Genomic DNA, 22567 nt, shown 5'->3' with positions numbered 1-22567 from the left:
TGATGGGTGGGGTTTAATGATGGTGGGTGGGGCTTCACTGACCGTGGGGCCGCCTCTTTTCGGGAGGGGGTCTGGTTTAAAGCTGAAAAGGAGGAGTTTGTGGGGAAAGGGGTGGAACTTTGCGTGGGGACTGGGATCTTTGGGAATTGGCCGGAGGGTTGAGGGGGTTGTTAGAAAAAGCGATCAACTTAGAAAGTGGGCCAATCCGTGACGCAAATCCTCTAGTCCCGCCCCCCCAACTCCGCCCCCACTACTGCTTCTCTTCTCCGCTCCTAATTGGTTCTAGTTTCTCCGCCCGCCAGACGTCTTCGCCACTCAACAGAGGTTTTACAAAGGCTCAAGTACCCGGGTGAGGACCCGGACGCTGAAATGAACATGGCCTGGATTGGGCACCTGTGGACCGTATTTGCATGGGATATAGGGATTGGCTGGCCTCTTGGGTGGCCTGGGCGGTGTTCGTCCTGCGCGTGACCATCCACAGCCATGGCGGGACCGGGGGCTGCTTTTCGCCGCTTGGGCGCCTTGTCCGGAGCCGGGGCCTTAGGCTTGTCCTCCTACGGGGCGCACGGTTAGGGGCCTGGGGACGGAGCTGGGATTGTGTTGGGTTGGGGGCGACCTTTGGGGTCTGATGCAGAGACGGAATCTATGGAAAGTGTCGGTCCTCGCGTTGACCAGACAGCCCACGGATCCCTAAACCTTTTTATGTCCCGCAGCCGGGTCCGTTTGGTTCCCAGAACGACCTGGTGCGTGTTTCCACCAATCAGAAGCCCCTTGGGGGCGCCTTTTCTCGCCTCTGTCCCCCTGGGTCCCCCTGGGATTGGGGCCGTCGAGGCCGGTGCTAGGACCGTAACCTTTGCTTTTGTCCTTTCCACAGGAGCCCAGTTTCCGGATGCCTACGGGAAGGAGGTGAAGTAACTGCGCTGGGGCTCCTCGACTTCCGGGCCTATGAGGGCACGAAGTCAGGGATCCCTGAGGGAAGGAGGGGAGGGGTGGAGGGCAGGTCTTTGGTACGTCAAGGGCTGGAAGTCTGAGGCCTGGGTACCTGAGGGAGCGGCAAGCTGGGACTTGAGAGGTAGGGTTGGAGGACGGACTCTTCTTGTCCGATGTGTACCCTCGGGATCCTGCGTTGCTTAGGAAGTCCCCCCATTTCTCTTTTTCTTACAGCTCTTTGACAAGACCAACAAACACCACTTCTTACACAGCCTGGCCGTGTTAGGGGTGCCCCTGTGCAGAAAGCCCCTCTGGGTAATCTCCCCCTCCCCCACCCCTAACCCTGACCAAGCCCTACTCACGCCCTCTACCTGCCCTGTTCTTACTAGCCTGCATTCTGTCTTGTTATCTCCTTCAGGCCGGGTTACTGCTAGCTTCTGGAACTACCTTATTCTGCACCAGCTTCTACTACCAGGCTCTGAGTGGAGACCCCAGCTTCCAGACTTTGGCCCCTGTGGGAGGGAGCCTGTTACTCTTGGGGTGGCTTGCCTTGGCTCTTTGAGCTTCCTTGTGTTTAATTGCTGGATACTTTATTTAGGATCAGATGAGGGAAGGGATTAAAAGGGAAAGGCAAATAAAGAACTTTAGAGTCTTTTTTTATCTAACCTCTTGAAGGAGAAAGGGTAGGAATTGTCAGACTTTGAGCTCCTTCCCTTTCCTAAGACTGAGTCAGGAAGATTTGGTTCTGGGTGGGAGTCTGTTCACTTCAACTTAACCTGTTATGAGGTTCTTAAACAGATGGGCATTAGGGTCGTAAAGAATGCTTGAAATAATGCAGATTCTTACTGAGGCCCTCTCCGGGGCCTGGGAATCTATATTTTAATAAGTTCATTCTGTGCTTCTGATGCTCACTAGCATTAATACTAGATTACTGTAGGGTAGAGGTTTTCAGCCCTGTCATTTCACATATTTATTGAGCACCTACTTACTCTAGAAGTCAGGGGTAAGGCAAGGCAGGACAGGAGGAGTGTCATTAGTTACAGAATACTTTGGGGTTCACAGCAGGGACAGAACATCATGCATTGGGGTCAGAAAATACTTCACAGTGTTTGAGATGATCCTTAAAAAGAGCTCTGTTGTGTGACTGACACATAGTGAAGAAAGAGACAGTAGTGGGAGGGGAGAGGTTTGCAGCTACATGAGCCCATCAGTCCACATGAGTTTCTGAGTTAGACAGAAAAGGAGTGAGAAACGGTAGCAAGACAGGCTGGAGTAGCACCCACAGCAGAGAACCGGACGGTCCTTAGGGGGCAATATTTATTAAGCCAGTGCTCATCAAATGTTGGTCATGTATCAGACAGACAGATATTACAAGGGAAATAAACTGTGAGCAAGACAGACACCATCCTTTCCCTTGTGGAATTTCCCATCTTGTAGTGGAAACAGACAACTAAACACAAATATACCACTGTGAGTTGTGCTATGTGCTTGAAGGGAAAGGAAAGGGAGGCTGGAAAAATGGAGCAGCAGAGAGTGTGCCTCATTAGATGGGAAGGCCTCACAGAGGAGGTCCTATTGAAGCCAGAACTAACCATGGGCAGAGTGGAAGGGACGTGTATTCTAGGCGGAAAGAATACCTGGTAAAACAGGCCGAAATGGGGCAGTTTGAAATCCTTGAGGCAGGAGAGAATTGGGTGAGTTGGAGAGAGAGAGCAAAAGCCATGTGGCTGACATGTAGTGATGAGGGGGGTCCCTGATGGCCAGGGTCAGCCTTGCAGGCAGTGATGGACTTTATTTGCAGTGCAGTAGTAAGTCACTGAAAGGTTTAAAGAGACAGTGCTAGGATCTGATTTATATGTTTAAAAAATCTGGAGAACCAATTAGGACAGCAAGGATGGCAACAGGGAGACCAGTCAGGAGGCCACTGAACAGGTCCAGGCGTGAGATGATGATGTGGCTTAGCTGAGGGTGAAAGAGGTAGTGAAAAAAGGTCCAATTCAGAATATATTTTGAAGACTGTGCTGTTAGGACTTGCTGATGGATTAGCTATAACAGGTGGATGAAAGGGCGATTCCTGGTTTACACAGCTGGTCGGCTGGAGGTGCTGTAACACTGAAGGCAGGGGCAGATCAGGTCAGTTTTGGACATGTTGCTTCTGACCTGAGAGACATCCCAGCGGAGGCACTAAGCAGGTAGTTGGGGGAGCTCAGGGAGATATCTGAGCTTGGGAGAGAGGTCTGGCCTCAAGTTTACTCTGCAACCCACTCTTGGGAGAGAGATCTGGCCTCAAGTTTACTCTTCCATCCCATCTCTTCCCCCTAAATGCCTTGGAAGGATCCCATGAATCACTAGGACTTCCTGGTTGCCAGACCCAGTGGATGACTTTCAGTCTCATCCTCCTCAGCCTCTGCAGCATTTGACACAGTTGGCCACACTGTCCTCAAACATCCTGTTCCTTCCCTGACACCAGTCTGCTGGTCTTCCCTGTCTCTGGCTGCTTTGCCAGCTTCTCGTCTACCCAGTTTAAATCAATGGTTTCCAAATTTTAATGGAAAAAAAAAAAAAACTATGTGTACATGTTTTGTTTCACCTTTTAAAATTTCTATTTTTGTGGATGTTTTATAAACATGTGGATAGCTGTATAGCATGCTGGGGCTGCATATTTAATTTTTCTGAAGGTATGCATTCAAAAGAAACCATTTTTCTGAGTGAGGGGATTTGTAGGTAAGCTAATTTGGCCCCAAAATCTTAATGCCAATCTGCATTCTTTTTAATCCAGAATGTATCTCCCATCCTAGTCCCTACTGAGCTCCAGATCCCTGTAGCAGCACAGTGTAGCAGCATTCAGTGGAGACCTGCAGGAGTTTGGTAGTGAGGAGGGAGAGGGGTGTGTTCCAGAACAAAGTGAGAGCTTTGGAAGCAAGAGAGAGCCCAGTGCATTTGAGGCCTGAAAGAATTCCTGGTGGCTGGCTTGAAGATCGTGAGAGGGTCAGTAGAGAAAGATGAGGACAGAAGGGGCCAAAGGGTGAAGTGCCTTGTGCCAAGAGGTTGGACTCTCTTCTGAGGGCAATGGGGAGCCACTGAAGCATTTATATCCAGGGAGGAGGCATGACTTGAGGTGTATTAGTAGAGGATCACAGTAGTTTTTAGTTTTAAAGATAAGTAAAGTAAGGCCTCAGAGGGGACCTCCAGAGCAGCCCAGAGAGCTAGTGACAGAGCCACCATGACCCCCAGGCTTGTACCTCCCAGTCCAGTGCTGCAGAATGTCCATCCTTCATCTCAGGCAGTGTCTGGGGCGCAGGGAACCTCCAGGTGGAGGAGACCATGACACCTGGAACCACCGTCCATGTAAAGTATCCCTAATACCTTTGCTTTGGTCCTGCCAGTGGGCTGGACTCTTAAGGAACCAAGATAAATAAGGCCCACTTGATAATTGGTCCTATTATTACTCTGCACTGTGTTCAGTCTTCTCAGCAGTTGTGCAAGTTAGTGGCAAGTGAAGCTAAGAGAGGTGAACTTGTTCTGTATCATACAGCTAGGGCCTGAGGAAGCTGTGATTCAAACCCTCTTCTGTCCAGATCCCAAAGCTAAATTCTTTCCTTTTTGTACAAACCAGGAAACTCAGATTTCAGCAGTGAAGACAGGCCCTTTAAAATACAATTTGATACAATGTGTTTACTGTTACAAGTAGATACTGAAGTGGGCTTGTTTTGCCTTTGGAGACTGCTTAAGACTTTGGTCCATTTGCTGGGTTTTCAGCATGCATAGTTCACCAGGAAAAAGGGACAAGATCATAATGGTGACTCGTCAAGAGGGAGAACAGGAGTGCCTGGAGCTCAGGATGTAGTGGGCAGGCAGGAAATGACCAAACAATAAGAGTGAAGGGTCTCCTGGGCCAAGCTTGAGTCAACTTTGACTTCCCTTTTCCTCACAGCCTATATCCAAGCCATCATCAAGTCCTATTGGCTCAAATACCTAACTGCAAACTGACCATTTCTCACCACCTCCATTGCTAGTACGCTAGCACCTGGTCCACACCACCATCATATATCATCTAGCTTTTTGCAAGAACTTCCTTTTGCCCTTGCCTACATACAGCCTACTCAACAAAACAGCCAGAGAGAGAGAGAGAGAGAGAGAGAGAGAGAGAGAGAGAGAGAGAGAGAGAGAGAGAGAGAGAGAGAGAGAGGGAGAGAGAGAGAGAGAGAGAGAGAGAGAGAGAGAGAGAGAGAGAGAGAGAGAGAGAGAGAGCCTTCTAACACAGTCATCCTCAGCCTTAACTGCAATTTAAAATATGCTGGGGAATTCTCAAAAAGTTCCTGTGTCTGCACCTCACCCCAGATATTCTAACTTAATTGATGTGAAGTGTAGCTCAGGCAGAGGTATTTTTAAAGCACCCCAGATGATTCTAACTTGTGGCCACAATTGAGGACCACTGTTTCAGTATGTAAATCTCATACGTCTCTGGCCAAACCCTCCAACACTTCCCATTTCACTCAGAATCTAAGACAATGATCTACAGGACCGTATGTGATCTGGCCTCCAGTGACTTCTCTTCAGTCCCCCTTGTTCATTCCACTCCAACTTCATTGGCCTTTTGGTTCATCGAACAAACAAGGCACACTTCTACCTCAGGGCCTTTGCCCTTGTTCCCACTGCCTGAAACACCTAGAAGCCTGCATGGCTTAATCCTTAACCCCCTTTAGGTCTTTTGCTCAACCATGGGCTTCTTGGTGATGCCTTCCTCGTCCACCCTCTTCAAAACTGCAACTCCTGCCCACCATTCTCTATCCTTCTTATCCTGTTCTATTTTTCTTTATAGTACTTGTCACTGTCTGACTTCTGGTGTATTTTTTGTATATTGTCTGTCTCTTCTCCACTAATCGGGAGTTTTTGTTAATTTCTTAAAAAACAGCTATATACACCTATTACCTTAAATGCTGTCTGACTAAATCTCTGTTGAATAATTGAACTTCTGTGTATTTGTCTGTTTTGGTAGTGGCTGGCTCATGGTTTGAGCCAGGTAGAATCAGAGGCACTAAGCGATACCAGGGGAGAGGTGAGACACTTGGGTTTGAAGCAGATGATGACTGAAGCTGTGGGACCAGCCCAGAGGAATATGGACATCAGGACAAAGGAGCCGCCAAATGTGCTTCTCTCCAAGTTCATCTTGATGTGTGAGATCTCCATTTGCCTGGTTACTAGACAGGCACCTGGGGTCATCCTGGACTCCTCATCTCCACATCTCACCTCCTAAACAAGTTCTATATTATTGTCTCAATATCTCCAAAGTCTGCCACTTCCTTCCATCCACCCTTTCACAGATATCCTCTCCCCTAGACTACTGCCAACAACTCAGCCTGGGTGCCTCTGTTGTTCTCTGCCAAGCGGTTTAAATGGTTTTCCTAAAACATTTGACCTCCCTGTCTGAAAATCTTTCACTGGGCTCCCTTCTGCCCTTGAGCCCAAATCCCAGCTTCCACAAGGCCCTCTGTGCACGCGGACTGGACTCCCTCTCTAAACTCATCTTTTGTCACTCAGCCCCTAAGGCTCAGGACTTCCTCACACCTGCGGGCCTCGGCTCAGAACCCAGACAAAGCGAGTGAAACGACTCTTCTTGGAAGCCTTTCCTGCTGACCGCGCTGCCTCTTCTAGCCCCCCTGAGCCTCACCTCCCGCACACTCATTATTGACACTGGCAGCCTGTCCCCTGTGTGGCTCGGGGCGCTTGTAGGAAGTACTGTAATTGCAAGATGTCTGTGTGGGTCATTGCGTCAGGGAGAGGAGACTGGCGAGGTAGCCCCAGGGAGGCAGAAAGGGAGCCAGGAGCCAGTCCTAGAAGCCAGTGGGTGAGTGTGCAGGGTGTTCCGCTGCGTCAGCGAGGCCCGAACCGCCCTCGGGAGGAGGAGCCTGGGGTCCAGCGCCGCGCAAGCGGCCCTGGTTCCCACCCAGGGGCACTGAGCGCTCTGCGCCCTCAGACCTGGCGGGGGTCGCAGGGCTTGGTCTCACCTGGCTGCCCTCCCCAGGCGAGCTTCCTCTCGGCTTCTGCATCCGAGCGGAAGGGGTGGACACGCCAGCTAAGCCGAAGAGTCGGTGGCCTGGGGTCCGAGGCCCCACAGGAGAACCGGCATTCTTTCTGCGCAAGCTCGACACTTAGGCCGGGAGGGGCGGGGCCTGGACGGGTCGGGGGCGGAGTCAGCCCCTGGGCCCGCCTCCACTAGCTCCCGTGAGCAGCCAAGTGCTGGGCACCCGGGCTATTCTAGGGTCTTCAGGTGAGCTGGGGGCACAGAGGGGTTCGGAGACCTCCCTCGAGGTCGGGCCGTCGGTCTGACCGCGGGTCCATCTGTCCTGCCGTCTGCCAACAGCCACATCCGCGGAAAATGGGAGAACAAAGGGAGGGGGCGGTTCTGGGGCCCCTGAGGGAATCCAGGGTCCCAGGGCCCCCGCCCTGCCACCTGACACTTTCGGTTTCTCCCCGAGTCAGACGCGCCGCCCTAGAGACCCTGGGCTGGCGCTGGGCGCAGCTGCCTCTCCGCGTTTGCCTGTCCGTCTTTGTGTCTGTCTCTGTGTCTGTCTGGCTGTCTCCGAGCTTGCCTCCACTTCTAGAACTAAGCCTCTGGGACACCGACATCCCACGAACCCTCGCCCTTTTCCCATGGCAGGTAAGTGGGTCCAAGCCCGAGGGTCTCCGTTATCCCCCCACAGACTTGGGAGCCCGGTGTCGGACGCATCCTCCGGGAATGTGCTCGGACTGGCTGTGTGGGGCCCCTCCCTTCCTCCCAGGAAGCCACCGCCCTGCTCCCCCGCCCCATCTTTCTCAGTCTCTTCCCACCACATTTCCCCCTCAGCCTCGCGGCCCGTGGGCTAAGGGGTAAAGAGACGAGGTCGGGGGCTCCTTCTAACCTACTCCTGTCCCCCTACAGGCTACTTGCCCCCAAAAGGCTACGCCCCTTCGCCCCCACCTCCCTATCCTGTGACCGCTGGGTACCCGGAGCCGGCGCTGCATCCTGGGCCCGGGCTGGGGCAGGCGCCAGTGCCCGCCCACGTGCCAGCCCCTGCGCCTGGCTTCGCTGTCTTCCCCTCACCCGCCCCTGGGGCCCCGGGGCCGGCTACCCCCTTCTTGCCACTGCCAGGAGTGCCTTTTGGCCTCGAATTCCTGGTGCAGGTGAGTGGGAGGGAGGGAAAGGAGTGATGGGGAGGGGACCCAGGCATCCAGGCCGGCCAGCTGACATCTGCACGGGTCCCTACTCTCTTTCCAGATTGATCAGATCTTGATTCACCAGAAGGCTGAGCGGGTGGAAAGTGAGTGGAAGGAGGAGTAGACTGGGCCTCGTGTTGGGGGCAGATATTGGGCTCTTGCGCAGGCGCTGGTGCCCAAGCCTCAGCGTGTCACCCTTTGGCAGCGCTCCTGGGCCGGGAGACTTGTAACCGGTACGAACTGCGCTCAGGGGCTGGACAGCCTCTGGGTCAGGCGGCAGAGGAAAGCAACTGCTGCGCTCGTCTGTGCTGTGGAGCCCGCCGGCCCCTGCGTGTCCGCCTGGTGGACCCCGGGGACCGAGAGGTGCTGCGCCTGATCCGCCCCCTCCACTGTGGCTGCAGCTGCTGTCCGTGTGGCCTCCAGGAGGTGGGCGGGGAGGGATGGGACCAGGGAGAAACTTAGGTAGGGGGCAGGACCTGGGATGAGACACGGGATGAGGCATGCCTCTGGTGGGAGGTAGTGGGCTGGTGGGATGGGAAGAATAGTAAGAAGAGTGACATGTGGTTGAATGAAGGGGATGGAAGGTCTTGTGAGGGGGTCAGGTGATAGAACTAGACTGGTGAGAGTTTGGGCCAGGTGCCCCAGCTGGGCAGTAATCTTGTCTGCCTCCCACTGCAGATGGAAGTACAGGCTCCACCTGGCACCACCATTGGCCACGTTCTACAGACCTGGCACCCCTTCATCCCCAAGTTCTCCATCCAGGATGCTGATCGCCAGACTGTCCTGCGAGTGGTGGGGCCCTGCTGGACCTGTGGCTGTGGCACAGATACCAACTTTGAGGTATCAGGACAAATGGGAGATTCCTGGGACCTTTGTAAAACCAAGATGATCCAAGAGGCAGGATGGCCAACAAGATGGTCAAGATTTCATCAATCCAAATCCACTGTGATGCCTACCACATTTCCAATTTTCCTCTATTCAGAAATATGATGGCCCACGGTCTTACAAAAATTTAGCAAAGAGGGCTGCATCTTAAGAGCCAATGCTGATTGTTAATCTGAAGTGCTGTGTTGAAGGAGAAAGGTATCTAAGGCGGGGCTAGATTTAGGGTGAAGGATGATAATTGAGTGTTCCATGGGCTGGGCCCATGTGGCTTCAGTGCATGATTCTGTGAGCCCAGGCCCTGGAGTAAGCACTAATTTAACTTGTTAACATCCTGTGGCTTGCCCTGCCAGCCTAGAAGTCCAAATGATCACCCCACCTGCCAGCCTGGAATCCAGGCGAAATCTTCCTTACCATGCATTCCAGTCACCAACCTGGAGCCTGGAGAACCCAGGTGGTGACCATTTCAGGGTACGGCCTGGGAAACACCTTCCTTTCTAGAAGACAAAGGCACTTGAGTACTTTGAGGGATAATTACCTGTGTAGATAAGGGAGAGACAACTGGTAGAATCCAGCAGACTCTCCAAGGTTTCTGATGAGGTGCCCTACCTAAGGTTACTTTTAAAAACTGAGTTATCTTGGTAGCTGGGGGGAAAGTTCTGTGATGGGAACTGGTTGGGAAAGAGATACAGGGGCGACCTCTGGATGGGAATATGTAGATTGCACAGTTATCAGGCCAGTCTCCCTTTTACATAATTATGAATGGTCCACATTTGGGGCTGTAGTCTTGGGATGGCAGGGCTGGCTGGGAAAGGCCCTGCCCAGCCTGGGCCTGGTCTGCAGGAAGTGCTCCAGAGCTGTAGGACTGTTGGGGAAGGGGATGGGAAGGACATCGCTCTAGCTCTAGCCACTGGGTAATGAGCATAGGAGAAAGACCTGAGAGTCACCCTGAATTACCACCCACATTGGTGGGGCCTATTGCTGCTGGTCCCAGAGAGGCCACTTTCTGCTGCCCCTTCCCCCAACTAGATGGCTTGGATCTACCCTAAAGGAGGCTTGCATGCAGTGCTGGACAGGGCCCTCCCTATCTTGCAGATGAGAGGACAGGGACCCCTTTGGGCAGACTCAGCCTTCCAGCAGCCTGGCCGGCTGGTAGGTGAAGCCAGGCATTTAGGAGCTTCCCTTGTGCACTTGGCTAGGCTCCTCTGTGCAGGGCCCAAACTGTACCAACTGTGGGCAGCCAGGACTTCAGTAACCAAAACAAACCTAGCAGCTGGCCATCCACTAAGGAGACTGGACTGTACCATGCTTCCATTTCTCCCACCACTGATGTTTACTCGTCACGTGTGGCCTTTCAGGACCAACAGATTAGAGCCTGCATCCTGATTTTTGCTCTGTGCTCACAGTGTGACCTCAGGCCCCTCAGTTTCCCCAGATGTCGGATGGAAACCCAAGGCTTTGGGGGGGTTCGCTAAGTGCAGAGCCCTCACAGTTCGTCCACCGTGACTGTGGGAGTGAGACCAGAGGCAGGTGAGATCAGGCACATCCTTCCTAGTTGGGTCCTTCCTCCCTCCCTCCCTCCCTCTCTCCTGACAGGTGAAGACTCCCGATGAATCCCGCAGTGTGGGCCGCATCAGCAAGCAGTGGGGGGGGCTGCTTCAAGAAGCCCTCACGGATGCAGATGACTTTGGCCTGCAGTTCCCGCTGGACCTGGACGTGAGGGTGAAGGCTGTGCTGCTGGGAGCCACGTTCCTCATTGTGAGTCGGTTGCCCCCACCTCTCCTTCCTGCTGCCCCTCTGCTCTCACTCGGAGGCTTGTGCGCTTCTTGGCCTCTTACTGGGAGAGGGTTAGAGACAGACTTTACGGGGCATTGCGGTTCCAGACCTGGGTTGTAATAGTTGAGCCAGGCTGGCTCAGCCACATCCCTTGCTCATAGTGCCCTCCCCTCAGGACTACATGTTCTTCGAGAAGCGAGGAGGCGATGGGCCCTCTGCCGTCACCAGTTAGAGGCCACCTCAGGGTGAGGAGACCATCAAATCAACCAGAATTCAAGATGGTCGCCTGCCCCGACCCCTCCTCGGAGGCAGTCCCTTTCCTCCATGTACGCTTCAGGGAAGAGACAGGGGTGCCCGAGAGGCTGGGGGCGTGGTGGCCCATTCCTCCCCTAGTCCCCTGGCCTCCTTCACTTGTGGCCCCTATAGAAGCGTATGTATGCGAGCCCTTCCCTGCTGCCTCCCACCAGCGTCCAGCCGTCCCTCAGCACACAGGCATGTCGGCTTCTGAACTTTCCCTACCCACTGCCTCCCACTTCCTTCCCGAGCCTCTGCTCCAGGCAAGGCCTCTGGAATGCAGGGCTCTGGGGCTCTATGACAGGGCTGGGGTGGGGAAGGTTAAGCAGCACCAAATACGGCAGCCATGCCCCCTTCCCCGCATCAGCTTGGCAATTAGTTCGGCCCCAGACCATGGCACTCTGAGGGGATCCCTACCTCCCCACCAACAGTCGTAGGGCCTAGGGCCCAGGGCCAACTTCCTCCCACAGCTGGTGCTTGCTGCAACTTCCTGTGCCTTACTGAACCACCCCTCCCTTCCCCTGCCCTAGGAAGGAGGCTGCATCTTTGTATGTTATATTCATATAAACTTTGTAACTTTTTGGACATTGGAAGATGTATGTGATGGGAGAGGGTAGAAGAAATAGTCTGTGTGGGAAGAAAGAAAGGGAAATATGACAGCTGGGCTGGGAGGGAGCTGGCCCATCTCATAGTCCAAGCTGCCAGGACCACGTGTCCTTGAGTCTAAGAGAGCAACCTTCATCATCCATGATGGCCCCAAACCAAGCTAAGGTAGTTGAGGCCACATGCCCCAAGTCATCCTGTTCCCATCATCCAAGATGGCTGCTCCCACAGAGCCCAGGGTGGCAGCTAATGGCAGTTCAGGATGGCTGTTCCCATGGCCCGATGTGGCCACTTGCTCATTCTCTGTAGCAATAGCAGCTTCCTGTGGGTATGAAGGGTAGCAGCTCTGTTCCTCCAAGCCCTCCTCTCAGTTGGGAATGTGGTGGGCAGAGTGGACCGCATCCTTCTATGACCTGGCCAAGGGGGCTTGTGCCCTCAGAGACCGAGGGGCAGGGTGAGGAGACGCTCACCAGTGCCCGATCCTGGGCGCTTCCTGCATCTGCCATCAGCAGGCTCTCCCCAGGTGGGAAAATACCGTCAGGGCCTTGTGCCGGTTCTGCTTGGTCCCACGTGGCCAGGCCCTCAGTCCATCTGGTGTCCATGCCCAAGGGAGCAGAGCTCAGGGCCGGGCCAGGACATAGCGACTGGCAGCTGAGAGGTCCCACTGGTAACGCTCCAGGATGCGTCGGCACTCGGCTCTGGACCAGCTGCTGAGGTAGAAGAGCTGGTCCACCTGTGGAGGTGGGAGGAAGGGCAGCCGACTGCCAGCCGGCTGGGGCGCGAGAGGCAGGAGCCCGAGAGAAGGGTCTGACTTTACCTTCAGATTCCGGATGGCAGAAACCACGTCTCCCCTAGTGGCTCTTAGAGCCAGCTGGCACTCCTGGTGGGTGACTCCGTGCACACTCAGCTCCACCTGCAGGGACAAAGCCTCACTTAGGCCCCTCCTCCCACCTCCATCCTGTAGCCCCTTCTGGACACCAGGACACTCCAGGGAGACCTCACCTCCATAATCCTCCTCTGCAACTCGGGGTCAGGCAAGGGTCCCCCAGAAGGGATGGTGGCTTTGCTGGCCCCAGGCACTCCTATAGCGTGACTGTGGGGGGGTTCTCTTCTGGACCAGGGAGGCTGCTCCCTGGAAGGCTGGCTGGGCTGAGAAGAGCTGGCAGCAACAGGAGGGCGGGATGACAGGCCCGGGGGTCCCTGGTGCGCAGTTCTGGCATGTCGAAGTTCGGGGGGGCTCGACCCACCTCCTGTGGGGCGGGGGCCCAGGGACAGAACTGACTCCAGACTCTTGGAAATGCCTGCACATTTGAGAAAGAAACCACTTGAGAGGAAGTCCAGCTGCCATCTTCCCGTTCTCTGTCCATCTGTGCTGTCCTCGGGGTGGTCTTCGTGTTGGGGGGGACAATAAGACAGGTGTGCCTGGGCCTAGGTAGCTGAGGGCCCAAAGAACTGCCAGGGGCTGCAGTGGGGAGGTGCTGTCCAAAGTAGAGCCGGGGTGTCCGCAGGCAGAATGTGGGGAGGGAAACCATAGGCGGGGAAATCACACAAGCAGAGGCAAGGCTTCAGAGCAGGGGGCGCTGTTGGAGGGTTGTCCTTGACCTCCTCAGAGACCCTGGAGGCCCAGTCCCCACTGCCACGCCCACCTTTCGTCCTCTGCAGGGCCACGTTCCTTCTCTGACCCCGGGCTGGAGGGGGATCCCGAAGCTTTGCCTTCGCTCTGTTGAAGAGAGTTCCAGTTGATTCTCCACACACCCCACACCCCTACCCCATATAGCAGTGTCTCCTCCCCAAAGAATCTCTGGGGCTTCCAGGCAGGCTGAGACCCAGAGTGGAAGCTCAGCTGGAAGGCAAGTCCAGCCTCCCCTCCAGCTTTACCCAATTCCCCTCCCCAGGCTTCCCTTACCAGAAAAGTTGCTGTCCCCAGCTCAGCTCTGCCCCCCACTCTGCCCCAGGTCCTCACCCATCTGTGTTTCCCTGATGTCTCTCTCCCCGGGCAGGGGAGCCTCTGAGGACTGGACGGGTGGCTGGCGAGCCCCCCAAGTCTACCAGCGTCACTGCCGAGGCTGGGAAGTTGCCCACTTTGAGGGTGCGGCCATTCTGGCCCTTCCAGGTTGTGGAGTCGGGGCTGTGGGAAGAGGCGCGGGTGAAGGGGTGGGAGTGACAGGGGAGAGTTGGGGCTGGGCTCCGGCCCACATTCAGCTCACAAGCTGTGCCTTGGAGCTGCATCTGCCTGGTGGAAGGGAAGCCTTTATCTTCCTAAAACAAAAGGGCTCTATGGGCCAGTGGGGGCTCCAGCAGGGAGGCCAGGACTGTGGGGAGAAGAGGAGATGAGGCAGAGGATCAGGGTTCAAGGAGAGTGGGAGAGGCAGAGATGGGACTAGGGTCAGGAAGGTAGGGAGGGAGTCCTCCAGGGTTGGGTGGCAGGCGTGAGGCCCCTCACCTGCCCTCGATGACAGTGATGGGGTCACCAGGCTCCATTCTCAGGGCACCTGGCTCTGTGACATCCCTCACACAACGTCCCTCAGGAGGCCAGGCCTGCAGATTCAGGAGGAAAGGGTGGCCTGAGTTAGAAGGGTAATATCACAGGAGCAGAGAAGGGACTGCTTATGCACCCACCAATCAAACCCGTACCGTATCCTCTGTCCTGGGCCCAAGGAGGGATGGTCCCTGTCCCCCAATTGTAATCTAGTGGAAGAGGCAGACCTGGATTCCATGCCAAGCTGGGCACAGCCCAGGACTCAGGGAGCAACAAAGAGGGGCCCTGTCTCTACCTAGGGGGACCAAGGGGAGAGTCACCCTGTACACTGCTTTTACTCCTCACCCAGGCTCATTAGATCTGCCTCCCAAGCACCTCTGGAAAATTTCCTCTTCTCTCTAGCACTACTGCTTTGACCCTCATCCAAGCCTTTGCATCTCACTTCTGCTTCATAGCCACTGTGGCCTACCTGGTCTTCCCATCTTCAGTGTCACCCCTCTAATCCATTCTTGCAGCAAGCCAGAGTGCTATAACATGTAAAGGTGGCTTGTTACTCCCCTGCTCAAAACCCTTCCATGGCTCCCAGGTGCCTGCAGAGTAAAGACTAAACTCCTTTAACAGCAGAGTACCTAGTGATTTAGGGCACAGCTCTGAAGTCAGAGTGACTGGTTCAAACTCCAGGCCTCCACTTCCTGTGTGATTTTATGCAAATCACTTAAACTCTCAGTGTCTTAACTGCCCCCTCTCTAAAATCGAGTTGGGTTGTTGTGAGGATTAAATGAGTGAATGTGCATAAGAATACAGCTGAAGCAGTAAAGCACTTAGCACAGTATCTCACACAGATCAAGTGCCCTAGGTGTTAGCGCTGATTATTCACCATGTCTTACAAGTTCCTCCTCCGCTCACCCCTAAGGTGCCTCTGCCACCTCAGTTAGGGTACTTCCCCCTCCCACGCGGAACCTTTCCTGTCTCCTACTGCTCTGGGCTCCGGGCTCCCCCTTCTCTGCCCCAGCCCTTCAGCTTGCATCCAATAGACCCCAACTCCTCTCCGGGAACTCTGAACGCCCTGCAGGCGGAGAATGAATCTGATTTGTTCAGAGCCAGGTCCCAGACCCCAGCTCGGGAGTCTTGTATCTGTTACTCTTGTGCATGGAATCCTGGGAGACAGACTGAAAGGAAGACAGACTGATTGTATCTGGGGAGGCAGGAGTTCCCACCTCTTGGAGCAGCCCCTCTAGGTCGGAAAAGGTGGGCCGGTCGGCAGGGTGGGGGGCCCAGCAGCGCAAGGCAAGGGCGTAGAGGGCCCTGGAGCAGAGGGGAGGCCTAGGCAGGCGGGCTCGGTCCTTCTCCAGCCGCTGCAGGATGAGGTACGGTGGGACCCTGGCCCACGGCTCCTCGCCCCCAGAGAACATCTCCCACAGCGTCACCCCAAACATCCACACGTCCGAGGCGGAAGAGAAGGCCCCCTGGCGCAGGCTCTCGGGCGCACACCTGCGGAAGCGGAGCCGAAGGGGGCCCGATGTGTGCGGGCTGTGTGCCCTGGGAGCTACCACCTGCCCCTGGGTAAGCCCCCTAGTGCTCCTCCTCTCCCAGCCCTTCCAGACCCGACGACTCCTCTATCCCCAGCCCCCTCGGAGGACCAGCCCCCCCGCACCACTTTAAATCCTGAGCTCCAGATCCGCCCCCTCGCCCCGGCCCTTACCAGGCAAAGGGGATGCGGCGGGGCCCTCCCATGACGTAGCGGCCCCGGGCGCCGCTCAGCGGCCGCACCAGCCCGAAGTCAGCCACCTTGATCGTGCGCGGTGAAGCCAGCAGCAGGTTGCGCGTAGCGAGGTCTCGGTGCACCAGCCCGCGGGCCCCCAGGTACACCATGGCCCCTGCCAACTGCCGCAGGAAGAGGCAGAGCAGGGCCACGGGCAGTGGGGGCGTGGGGGGTGGGGCGGTCAGGCGCGCGTGCAGGGAGCCCAAGGGCGCCAGCTCCGTCACCTGCGGGAGCACAGCCGTGTGAGCAGTGGTGAGGCCCCAGGAGAACCTGGTGCTCACCCTCCGGTGGCACTTCAGCCTCGCGACTGCCCCAGGAGTCGGCGTTGGGGTCTGCTCACCATCTGCAGCGGCTGGCCCAGTACCAGGCCATGCAGACGAAGCACATGTGGGTGCTCCAAGTTCATCATGACGGACACCTCTCGCAAGAAGTCCCCTAGCTCGCTGCCCTCTGGGCCTTCAGGACCCACCCGGAGAGACTTGACAGCCACTGGGACCTGGGGATGAATGGAAGCACCATCAGGCACTCTAGGGAATAGTTAAGCCAAGGCCAGAGCAGAGAGGGCACACAGAACATAGGAGGCAGCTGGCCCTAGTACCCAGAATGAAGTAGGCTCCCTGGACACTCACAGTCTGGCCGCTGGGCAGTGTCCACAGCCCTCGGTGCACCACACCAAAGCAGCCGGAGCCCAGAAGCTCCCCTCTGCACACAGCACTGTCTGGGATCAGGCACTTGAGTCCCCCATCTGGCTCAGGGAGGGATAGAAGGCTGCCTGAGGGTGAGGTGGTCTCCTTCTGCCCGGAGGCAAAACCCCCAAGGATCTGAAACAGGGGTGGGAAATCAAGTGTGCAGAACCCTGCATACCTTCCTCTGCCCAGGCCTGAGCTGGCCCGTTAAGCCTCTCACCTGCACCCCAAAACACACACCTTGTAGACCCAGTTCTTAGACTTGAGCCCTGAACGGTGCCTCTTCAGAGCTTCAGCCAGTCTGCGTTGGGCTAGGGGAAGCCAGAATCAGAGGGCTGTGGGCGGGGGAGGGCGGGGAGGGGGTGGGCAGGATGCAAGAGTTTTACAAGCAAGAAGAGGGCTGGTGGGTGGGAGGGGGGCAGGGTAGCAACTAACAGGCTGCGGAAGGGGAGAGCCAGGGCCTCAGGGCACGGGACTCTCACCAGGCCGGCCCATGCCAATGCCGTCCAGATCCTCGGGTCTTACAAAATCGAAGTGCTCTGGCCGAGTAACATTAAGCTCTTCAAGGATGGGTCGGTAAAACTGGGCCAGCTGGATGTCCCGGAGCAGCCGCAGCAGCCATAGGGAGCCTGCCTCAGGGAGCATGTCTGTAGAAGGAACCCCTCTGGTGATGCCCTGACCTCCAGACACATAGCCCAGGTGGGTACCTGAGACACTCAAGCACTGGAGACACGGTTGCCAGCTCCACCCTCAGAAAAGCTCAGGTACAGAGGGAGGGATGCATCAGAGACAGCCAGGAATCCTGCCCCTCAGACACACAAACCCCAGGAAGATGTTCTCACACCTCAGACTTTCAGCAGTGCACAGACTTCAGGTGTGTGGCCCTGCTCACTTTCAGATATCACGGCACACCACCTGTACCCCTAGGCCACCCAGGTTCACAGCCTTTTAGACCTGAGGTGCACCCTTGTGCACACCCACTGACGTACATCTGTGGCATTCTGACCCCCCTCATAACACTCCAGAGATGCCCAGATCCACTAACAATACCACACAGGCACGCGCACACACACAGGCCTATAGGTAGGATGCAAAAGATGCCTGGGACACCCAGATACACAGCCTCTCAAAGCTGAGGCATTCCAGTTTACGCTGCCATTGGACACCAGGCTCCCTGCCACGTACTCCTCACACACGTACCTGACACATGTTGAGTTCACTGCCTCCGAGATACACCGCCCCACACATCTGAGACACCAACGTCCACAAACACACACATCACACAAGACATCAAGGTACGTTGTCCACACGCACCTGAGTTATGCCGGCAGACTGCCCCCTCTGCCCAGAGATGCCCAGGATCATTGCCTCTTCTCCACCCAAGGCAGCAACATTTGAAATCAAATCCAGCATTTGCGATGGCTGATTAAGCTCAGGTACTGCTCAGAGGCACCCAGGCTGCCAGGTGCACGGCCCCTTCCACACCCACCTGAGTTCAGCTCCAGGTACAGAGCCTGGTCGGCACACCTGCGTCACTCGCGCTAACCTGGCTCCAAGGTAACTCCACCAATCTTTATTAAATAAGGCTCTAGGTCCTCTGAATGCTGGCTGCCAGCACATACACTCTCCCTTACACTCTCCTGGCCCCCCTCCCTTCCCCCACTTAGTTAAGCCGGGAGGCAGCAGAGGACCCCAGCTGGGTCCAGATGGACGCTCAGAGGTGGCTGGGAACTGGGCACGTGCAGGGGCCGGGCAGGAGGAAGCCCAGGACCCTGGGAGACCGGGGACCTGTTGCCAGGTGAGAAGGGGAAAGCACCAAACAGGGGACCCGACGAAACGCGGCCGTGGAAGGGAAGGAGTGGGGAAGGGAGGCCCAGCACCCGCCGACGCGCCCCAGGCGACGGATGCCCCGCCACCCCGGGCCCCCGGGGCCCCCAGCTCTCCTACTTTCCCCGACCCTCACCTGGCGAAGGCGGAAGCGGTGGCTGGGGAACCGCCCAGGCTGCCGGGACTAAATCCCGGGAAGGGCGGGACCGAGGCCGCGGAGGGCGGGACCTGGAGGCTTGGCCCGGGTCCCCTGGTGGACAAGGTGAGAGCGCCTGGCAGGCCGACCCTCCGCCAGGCCAGACCCTAAAAAGCCTCCCTTCCCCTGTCCTTCCCATCCTCTTCCCACCTTCACATCCTCTTTCCAGACTTTTCCAAAGAACTTTCAACCCTTTCCTCCTCGGTGTCCTGCCCCCTTGTCCCGTCTAACCAATCCTCCACCCCTCAACTAGGTCCCCACCCCTTAAATGAATAAGCACCTGGTAGAGACATCTTGCCCAGGCCCCGGGAATACAAGGCGAAGTAGGACATAGTCCATGCCCCTGAGGGGGGGTGGGGAGAGCTTCCTGGCACTCTGATAGAGGAAAGAGGCCTGGTGCCCTGGGCTTTGGAATGTTGCCACAGCAGAGGTGTTGATGGAGCTGCAGGAAGCCAGCCCCCAGCCTAGACGGAGGCTAAGATTGAAGCCATTGCCCTTGCCCAGCTCTGAATGGCCTTTTCCCATTCCAATGTGCTGCCCCTAAATAGGGCCTATGGGGAACTCCCCAGGGTGGGCCATGTGGGAAGTCTTGTGTGTAGGGGGAGCTGGGGACAGAGACAGAGCTTCTGAGTGGTTCAGGTAGGGGCTGGATCTATCTTGCTCATCCTTGTGTTCTTGGTACCTGGGACAGTGTAGGCATAGAATAGGCGCAATGTATATTGGTTATGAGGAAGTCTACTCAGTCTGGTTGTTATTCCTTGTAAGTGATCTGTCTTTTCTCCCTGAGTTTAAGGTACCACTGGTGTTTTGTAGTTCTAGTACAGAGAGTCTAGGTATGGATTTCTTTCTATTTATTCTGCTCAATGTGTTGTATTTCCTGTGTCTCTGAATTCATATCTTTCACTAGTTTTGAAAAATTTTCAGCCAGTAACTCTTCAAATATTCTTTTTTTTCCTCCTTTCCTTGTGTTCTCTCCTTTGGGGACTCTGAGTTGAACTATGGTAGAGCTTTTCACTTGATCCTCCATATCTTTTAAACTCTCTCCCATATTTTCTATTCTTTGTGTCTTCATAGTGCATTCATAGTGTAATCTGGGTAATCTCTTCAGCTCTGTCTTCCAGTTCACCGATTCTCTCTTTGATTATGTCTGATGTGCTGTTTAATCCATATACGGAGGGTTTTTTGTGATTGTTACAGTCATATGACAACTTCCTATGCTGACAGTACTTGACTGAGGTATAACTTACATTCAGTAACATGGACAGATTGAACTGTACAGTTCAATGCATTTCAACAATTCTACATATCCATTAATACAAAGACCTAGAACATTTCTACAATCCCACAAAGTAGCTTTGTGCCTATTTTCAGTCAATCCCATACCCCAGAGACAATTACTATTCTGATTTCTAAAACCTATAGATCAGGAGGAGGGTATAGCTCAGTGGTAGAGTGTGTGCTTGGCATACACAAGGTCCCAGGTTCAATCCCCAGTGCCTCCATTAAAAATAAATAAATGAATAAACCTAATTACCTCCCCTTCCAAAAAATAAATAAACCAAAAAAAAAAATTTTAAGAATGGTCTGAATGACGAGACAAGCTGGAAGAAATAAAAACATTAAAGAAAAAAAAATAAAACCTATAGATCAGTTTTATCTGCTCTTGACCTTTTTGTCAATAGAATCGCACAGTGTTTATTATTTGCACTTGGCTTCTTTCACTCAGTGCATTTTGAGATTCATCCTGGTGTTATCCATGTTCTTGGTGGAAAGCACAATGGCTCCATGAACATCTTCAAGGAAGAGTCTGTGAAACCTGATCTTCCTTTGAATGTCCAGTGTCCTCCCAGATCTGGGTGCACTAGAGGTCCTCTGGGAGTTGAGTGAATACATGAGTGTAGAATACATGGGGGAATATGAAGGCAGATGCAGCCAGAGGCTGGCAGAAGGCAGACTAGGCATCAATTCATCCTTCCAGTAAGCTTTCACTGTGCCAGGTTCTGGGGACCCAGGTGAACAAGGAGACATGATCCCTGCCCTGATTGGATTAATTCTAAGGGGCCTTGCAGAATATGGTCAGGAGCTTGGGCCTTACCTGAGGGCTCTGGTAACCACTAAGAGGCTTTAAACAGGGAAGTGATAGAACCAGCCTGCATTAGTAAGAGACTGGGAAAAGGTGAGAGAGAAGAAGCAGGGAGCTCAGGGAAGAGGCCCTGACCATTGGTTCTGGGGAGAGGGGCTGCCCCTTCCTAGGCCTTGGCTGTAGGATGGAGAGGAGTTGCTATTCATTGCACTCTTGGCTTAGGTCCTCTGTGGTCCAGCAGAAAACCAGAGGCAGAAGCTCAGGCTCACCTTTGTCTCTGACTCATAAAACCCAGGGAATCAGAGGCCTCTGTATCCCTCCCCCTTCTCCCTGTTTGTTTCGCACTTTTGGAGTGAAGCTTCTCTAATCCCCACCTTTGCCCATAAAGGAGGATGGGGGGTTGGGGAGCACAGTCTGACCATCCCCCCCCTGCCCCGGGATCACCTTCTCCAGGCTGAGATGGGGCATCCTGCTAACACTTAAACCTGGAGGCCCAGATGGAGCACCGCCCCCTTCGTCTACCTTTCCCCAACCTCTGCCCTGCCCTGCAGGCTCTGCATCCGAGAAGGATGAGCACATTCACACCAGCAGGGCCAAGTCTTTCCCCACAAGGCAGAGAACCAGGAGGACAAGCAGAGAGGGCAACCAGGTGGCCAACCCCCAACCCCCGCCTTGGGTTTGGGTGACGGGTGGGGCCCATCCTTGTGCAGAAACATTCCTGCTCCTAGCAGGAATCACATTTGTGCTTCCTTGGCTTTTCCTTTTCTGCTGTGATCTCTGAGATCACTGGGCTCTCCCCTTTCCACCTGACCCACACCAACCTCTCAATGGGGCAAAACACCTCAGTGGTCTGGCTGTCTCTCTCTTCTGAGCCACTCTTCTGAAGCTGTTCCCTCTGCTTGGAAGTCGTCCCACCCCCTTCTCCCAAACTGGCTTTGCTACATGCAGGAAGCCTACTCCCAGCTGGTCAGGTCTCTTCCCCTGCACCCCAAGATCCATGTGTTTTCCCATCATTGCACTTGTTGCTCTGGTAGAATTTGCCAGTAACTTGTCTGTCTCCCCTGCTAGACTCCAAGCTCCAGGTAGAAAATGACTTCATCTTGCCTGGACATTGCTCTGTCCCCCATGCCCAGTCTAAGTGCCTGACTCATATGATACGTGCTTGTAACCTTTGCTGAACAAATGGACGGGACAGAGTCATCTGGGTAGAGTGAGAAAAAAAGGAGATTTTTGACATCAAGAGCACCTTTGCTGGGAATGATGGGGATAGGAATATCTAAACCTAATCCATTAGCGTCCTGGTGAACCCACCCCTGCCCCCTCCCTGTGTGGCACTCCCTGGCCCCACATGGTTATCCCTCCCCAGACCCTTGGGTAAAACCCTCTTGTTGCATCCACCATCTCCCAGGACCCTGAGGCCCCATCTTTTCCCAATTTGCATTTACTTCACTGGTTAACGGAGTCACCAGCACACAACCTTGTATCTATCTGATGGTTTGCCTTCCAAAGTGGAAGCACTCTTACATCTACCATATTCCTTCAGGCTTAGAGTGGAGCTGAGGGCCTTTATAGAACAGGAGCTGAGACCTCACTTCTGGAGCCCGACTGCCTGAGTTTGAATCTCAGCTTTATCACTTACCATTCTCTCAGTCTGAGTGAGTTACTTCACACTTCTGTGCCTCTGTTTCCTCCTCTTCAAGATGAGCCTATTGGGAGTATTTACCTTCGGGGGCTATTGGAGAATTAGCTGCATCTAGGTGTGTGGTAGCCAGTCTCCAAAACGGCTCCCAGTGAACCTCCCCTCCCTGTATTCACACTGTTGTGACTTCCCACAATGAACAGGGCTGATCTG

General features: G+C 54.8%; 3 protein-coding genes and 1 long non-coding RNA gene across 8 annotated transcripts; 3 read left to right on the top strand and 1 right to left on the bottom strand.

Moving 5' to 3' along the window:
* Nucleotides 1-419: 419 nt before the first annotated feature.
* On the top strand, nucleotides 420-1590 carry TMEM256 (transmembrane protein 256). The gene is made up of 4 exons (XM_006175796.3): nucleotides 420-568; nucleotides 875-906; nucleotides 1165-1245; nucleotides 1349-1590. Exons 1-4 carry the CDS (start codon nucleotides 484-486, stop codon nucleotides 1490-1492), a joined length of 342 nt encoding a protein of 113 aa, XP_006175858.2. The 5' UTR covers nucleotides 420-483; the 3' UTR covers nucleotides 1493-1590.
* Nucleotides 1591-1739: 149 nt separating this feature from the next.
* Nucleotides 1740-11664, top strand: PLSCR3 (phospholipid scramblase 3). The gene is made up of 7 exons (XM_014551586.2): nucleotides 1740-7591; nucleotides 7853-8094; nucleotides 8189-8231; nucleotides 8333-8553; nucleotides 8806-8967; nucleotides 10606-10767; nucleotides 10961-11664. The coding sequence occupies exons 1-7, from the start codon at nucleotides 7585-7587 to the stop codon at nucleotides 11015-11017; spliced, it is 894 nt and encodes a 297-aa protein (XP_014407072.2). The 5' UTR covers nucleotides 1740-7584; the 3' UTR covers nucleotides 11018-11664.
* On the bottom strand, nucleotides 11633-22567 carry TNK1 (tyrosine kinase non receptor 1). 5 transcript variants are annotated; one of them, XM_032498659.1, is made up of 13 exons: nucleotides 22355-22567; nucleotides 17092-17256; nucleotides 16850-16920; nucleotides 16553-16744; nucleotides 16264-16419; nucleotides 15864-16147; nucleotides 15379-15652; nucleotides 14126-14220; nucleotides 13646-13810; nucleotides 13329-13402; nucleotides 12685-12983; nucleotides 12500-12595; nucleotides 12302-12415 (listed from the first exon to the last, which is right to left on the bottom strand). In XM_032498659.1, exons 2-13 carry the CDS (start codon nucleotides 17252-17254, stop codon nucleotides 12302-12304), a joined length of 1983 nt encoding a protein of 660 aa, XP_032354550.1. In that variant the 5' UTR covers nucleotides 17255-17256; nucleotides 22355-22567. The 5 variants fall into 5 exon arrangements, with proteins under 5 accessions (XP_032354553.1, XP_032354549.1, XP_032354550.1 ...); XM_032498660.1 differs by lacking the exon at nucleotides 22355-22567 and adding an exon at nucleotides 18573-18726; XM_032498661.1 differs by lacking the exon at nucleotides 22355-22567 and adding an exon at nucleotides 17924-18032.
* On the top strand, nucleotides 17174-20288 carry LOC116669303. Its single transcript, XR_004326674.1, has 2 exons — nucleotides 17174-17308; nucleotides 17994-20288. It is a non-coding gene; the product is annotated as an uncharacterized LOC116669303 (long non-coding RNA).

This window comes from Camelus ferus, chromosome 16 (assembly GCF_009834535.1).
Source record: "Camelus ferus isolate YT-003-E chromosome 16, BCGSAC_Cfer_1.0, whole genome shotgun sequence".
Lineage (NCBI taxonomy): Eukaryota > Metazoa > Chordata > Mammalia > Artiodactyla > Camelidae > Camelus > Camelus ferus.
Note: the sequence above shows the minus strand (reverse complement) of the source record. Positions and strands in the feature narration are given on the sequence as shown.

Bases quoted from the DNA above. Each gene is read 5' to 3' on its own strand.
- PLSCR3 (XM_014551586.2), top strand. The intron at 8,095-8,188 runs GTGAGTGGGAGG...CTCTCTTTCCAG, and splicing joins GCCTCGAATTCCTGGTGCAG to ATTGATCAGATCTTGATTCA. The intron at 8,232-8,332 runs GTGAGTGGAAGG...ACCCTTTGGCAG, and splicing joins GAAGGCTGAGCGGGTGGAAA to CGCTCCTGGGCCGGGAGACT.
- TMEM256 (XM_006175796.3), top strand. From the start codon at position 484: ATGGCGGGACCGGGGGCTGCTTTTCGCCGCTTGGGCGCCTTGTCCGGA. The intron at 569-874 runs GTTAGGGGCCTG...TCCTTTCCACAG, and splicing joins GTCCTCCTACGGGGCGCACG to GAGCCCAGTTTCCGGATGCC. The intron at 1,246-1,348 runs GTAATCTCCCCC...TATCTCCTTCAG, and splicing joins TGTGCAGAAAGCCCCTCTGG to GCCGGGTTACTGCTAGCTTC.
- TNK1 (XM_032498659.1), bottom strand. From the start codon at position 17,254: ATGCTCCCTGAGGCAGGCTCCCTATGGCTGCTGCGGCTGCTCCGGGAC. The intron at 16,921-17,091 runs GTGAGAGTCCCG...GGCTTCCCCTAG, and splicing joins CATTGGCATGGGCCGGCCTG to CCCAACGCAGACTGGCTGAA. The intron at 13,403-13,645 runs GTGAGGACCTGG...TCTCTTCAACAG, and splicing joins CATCAGGGAAACACAGATGG to AGCGAAGGCAAAGCTTCGGG.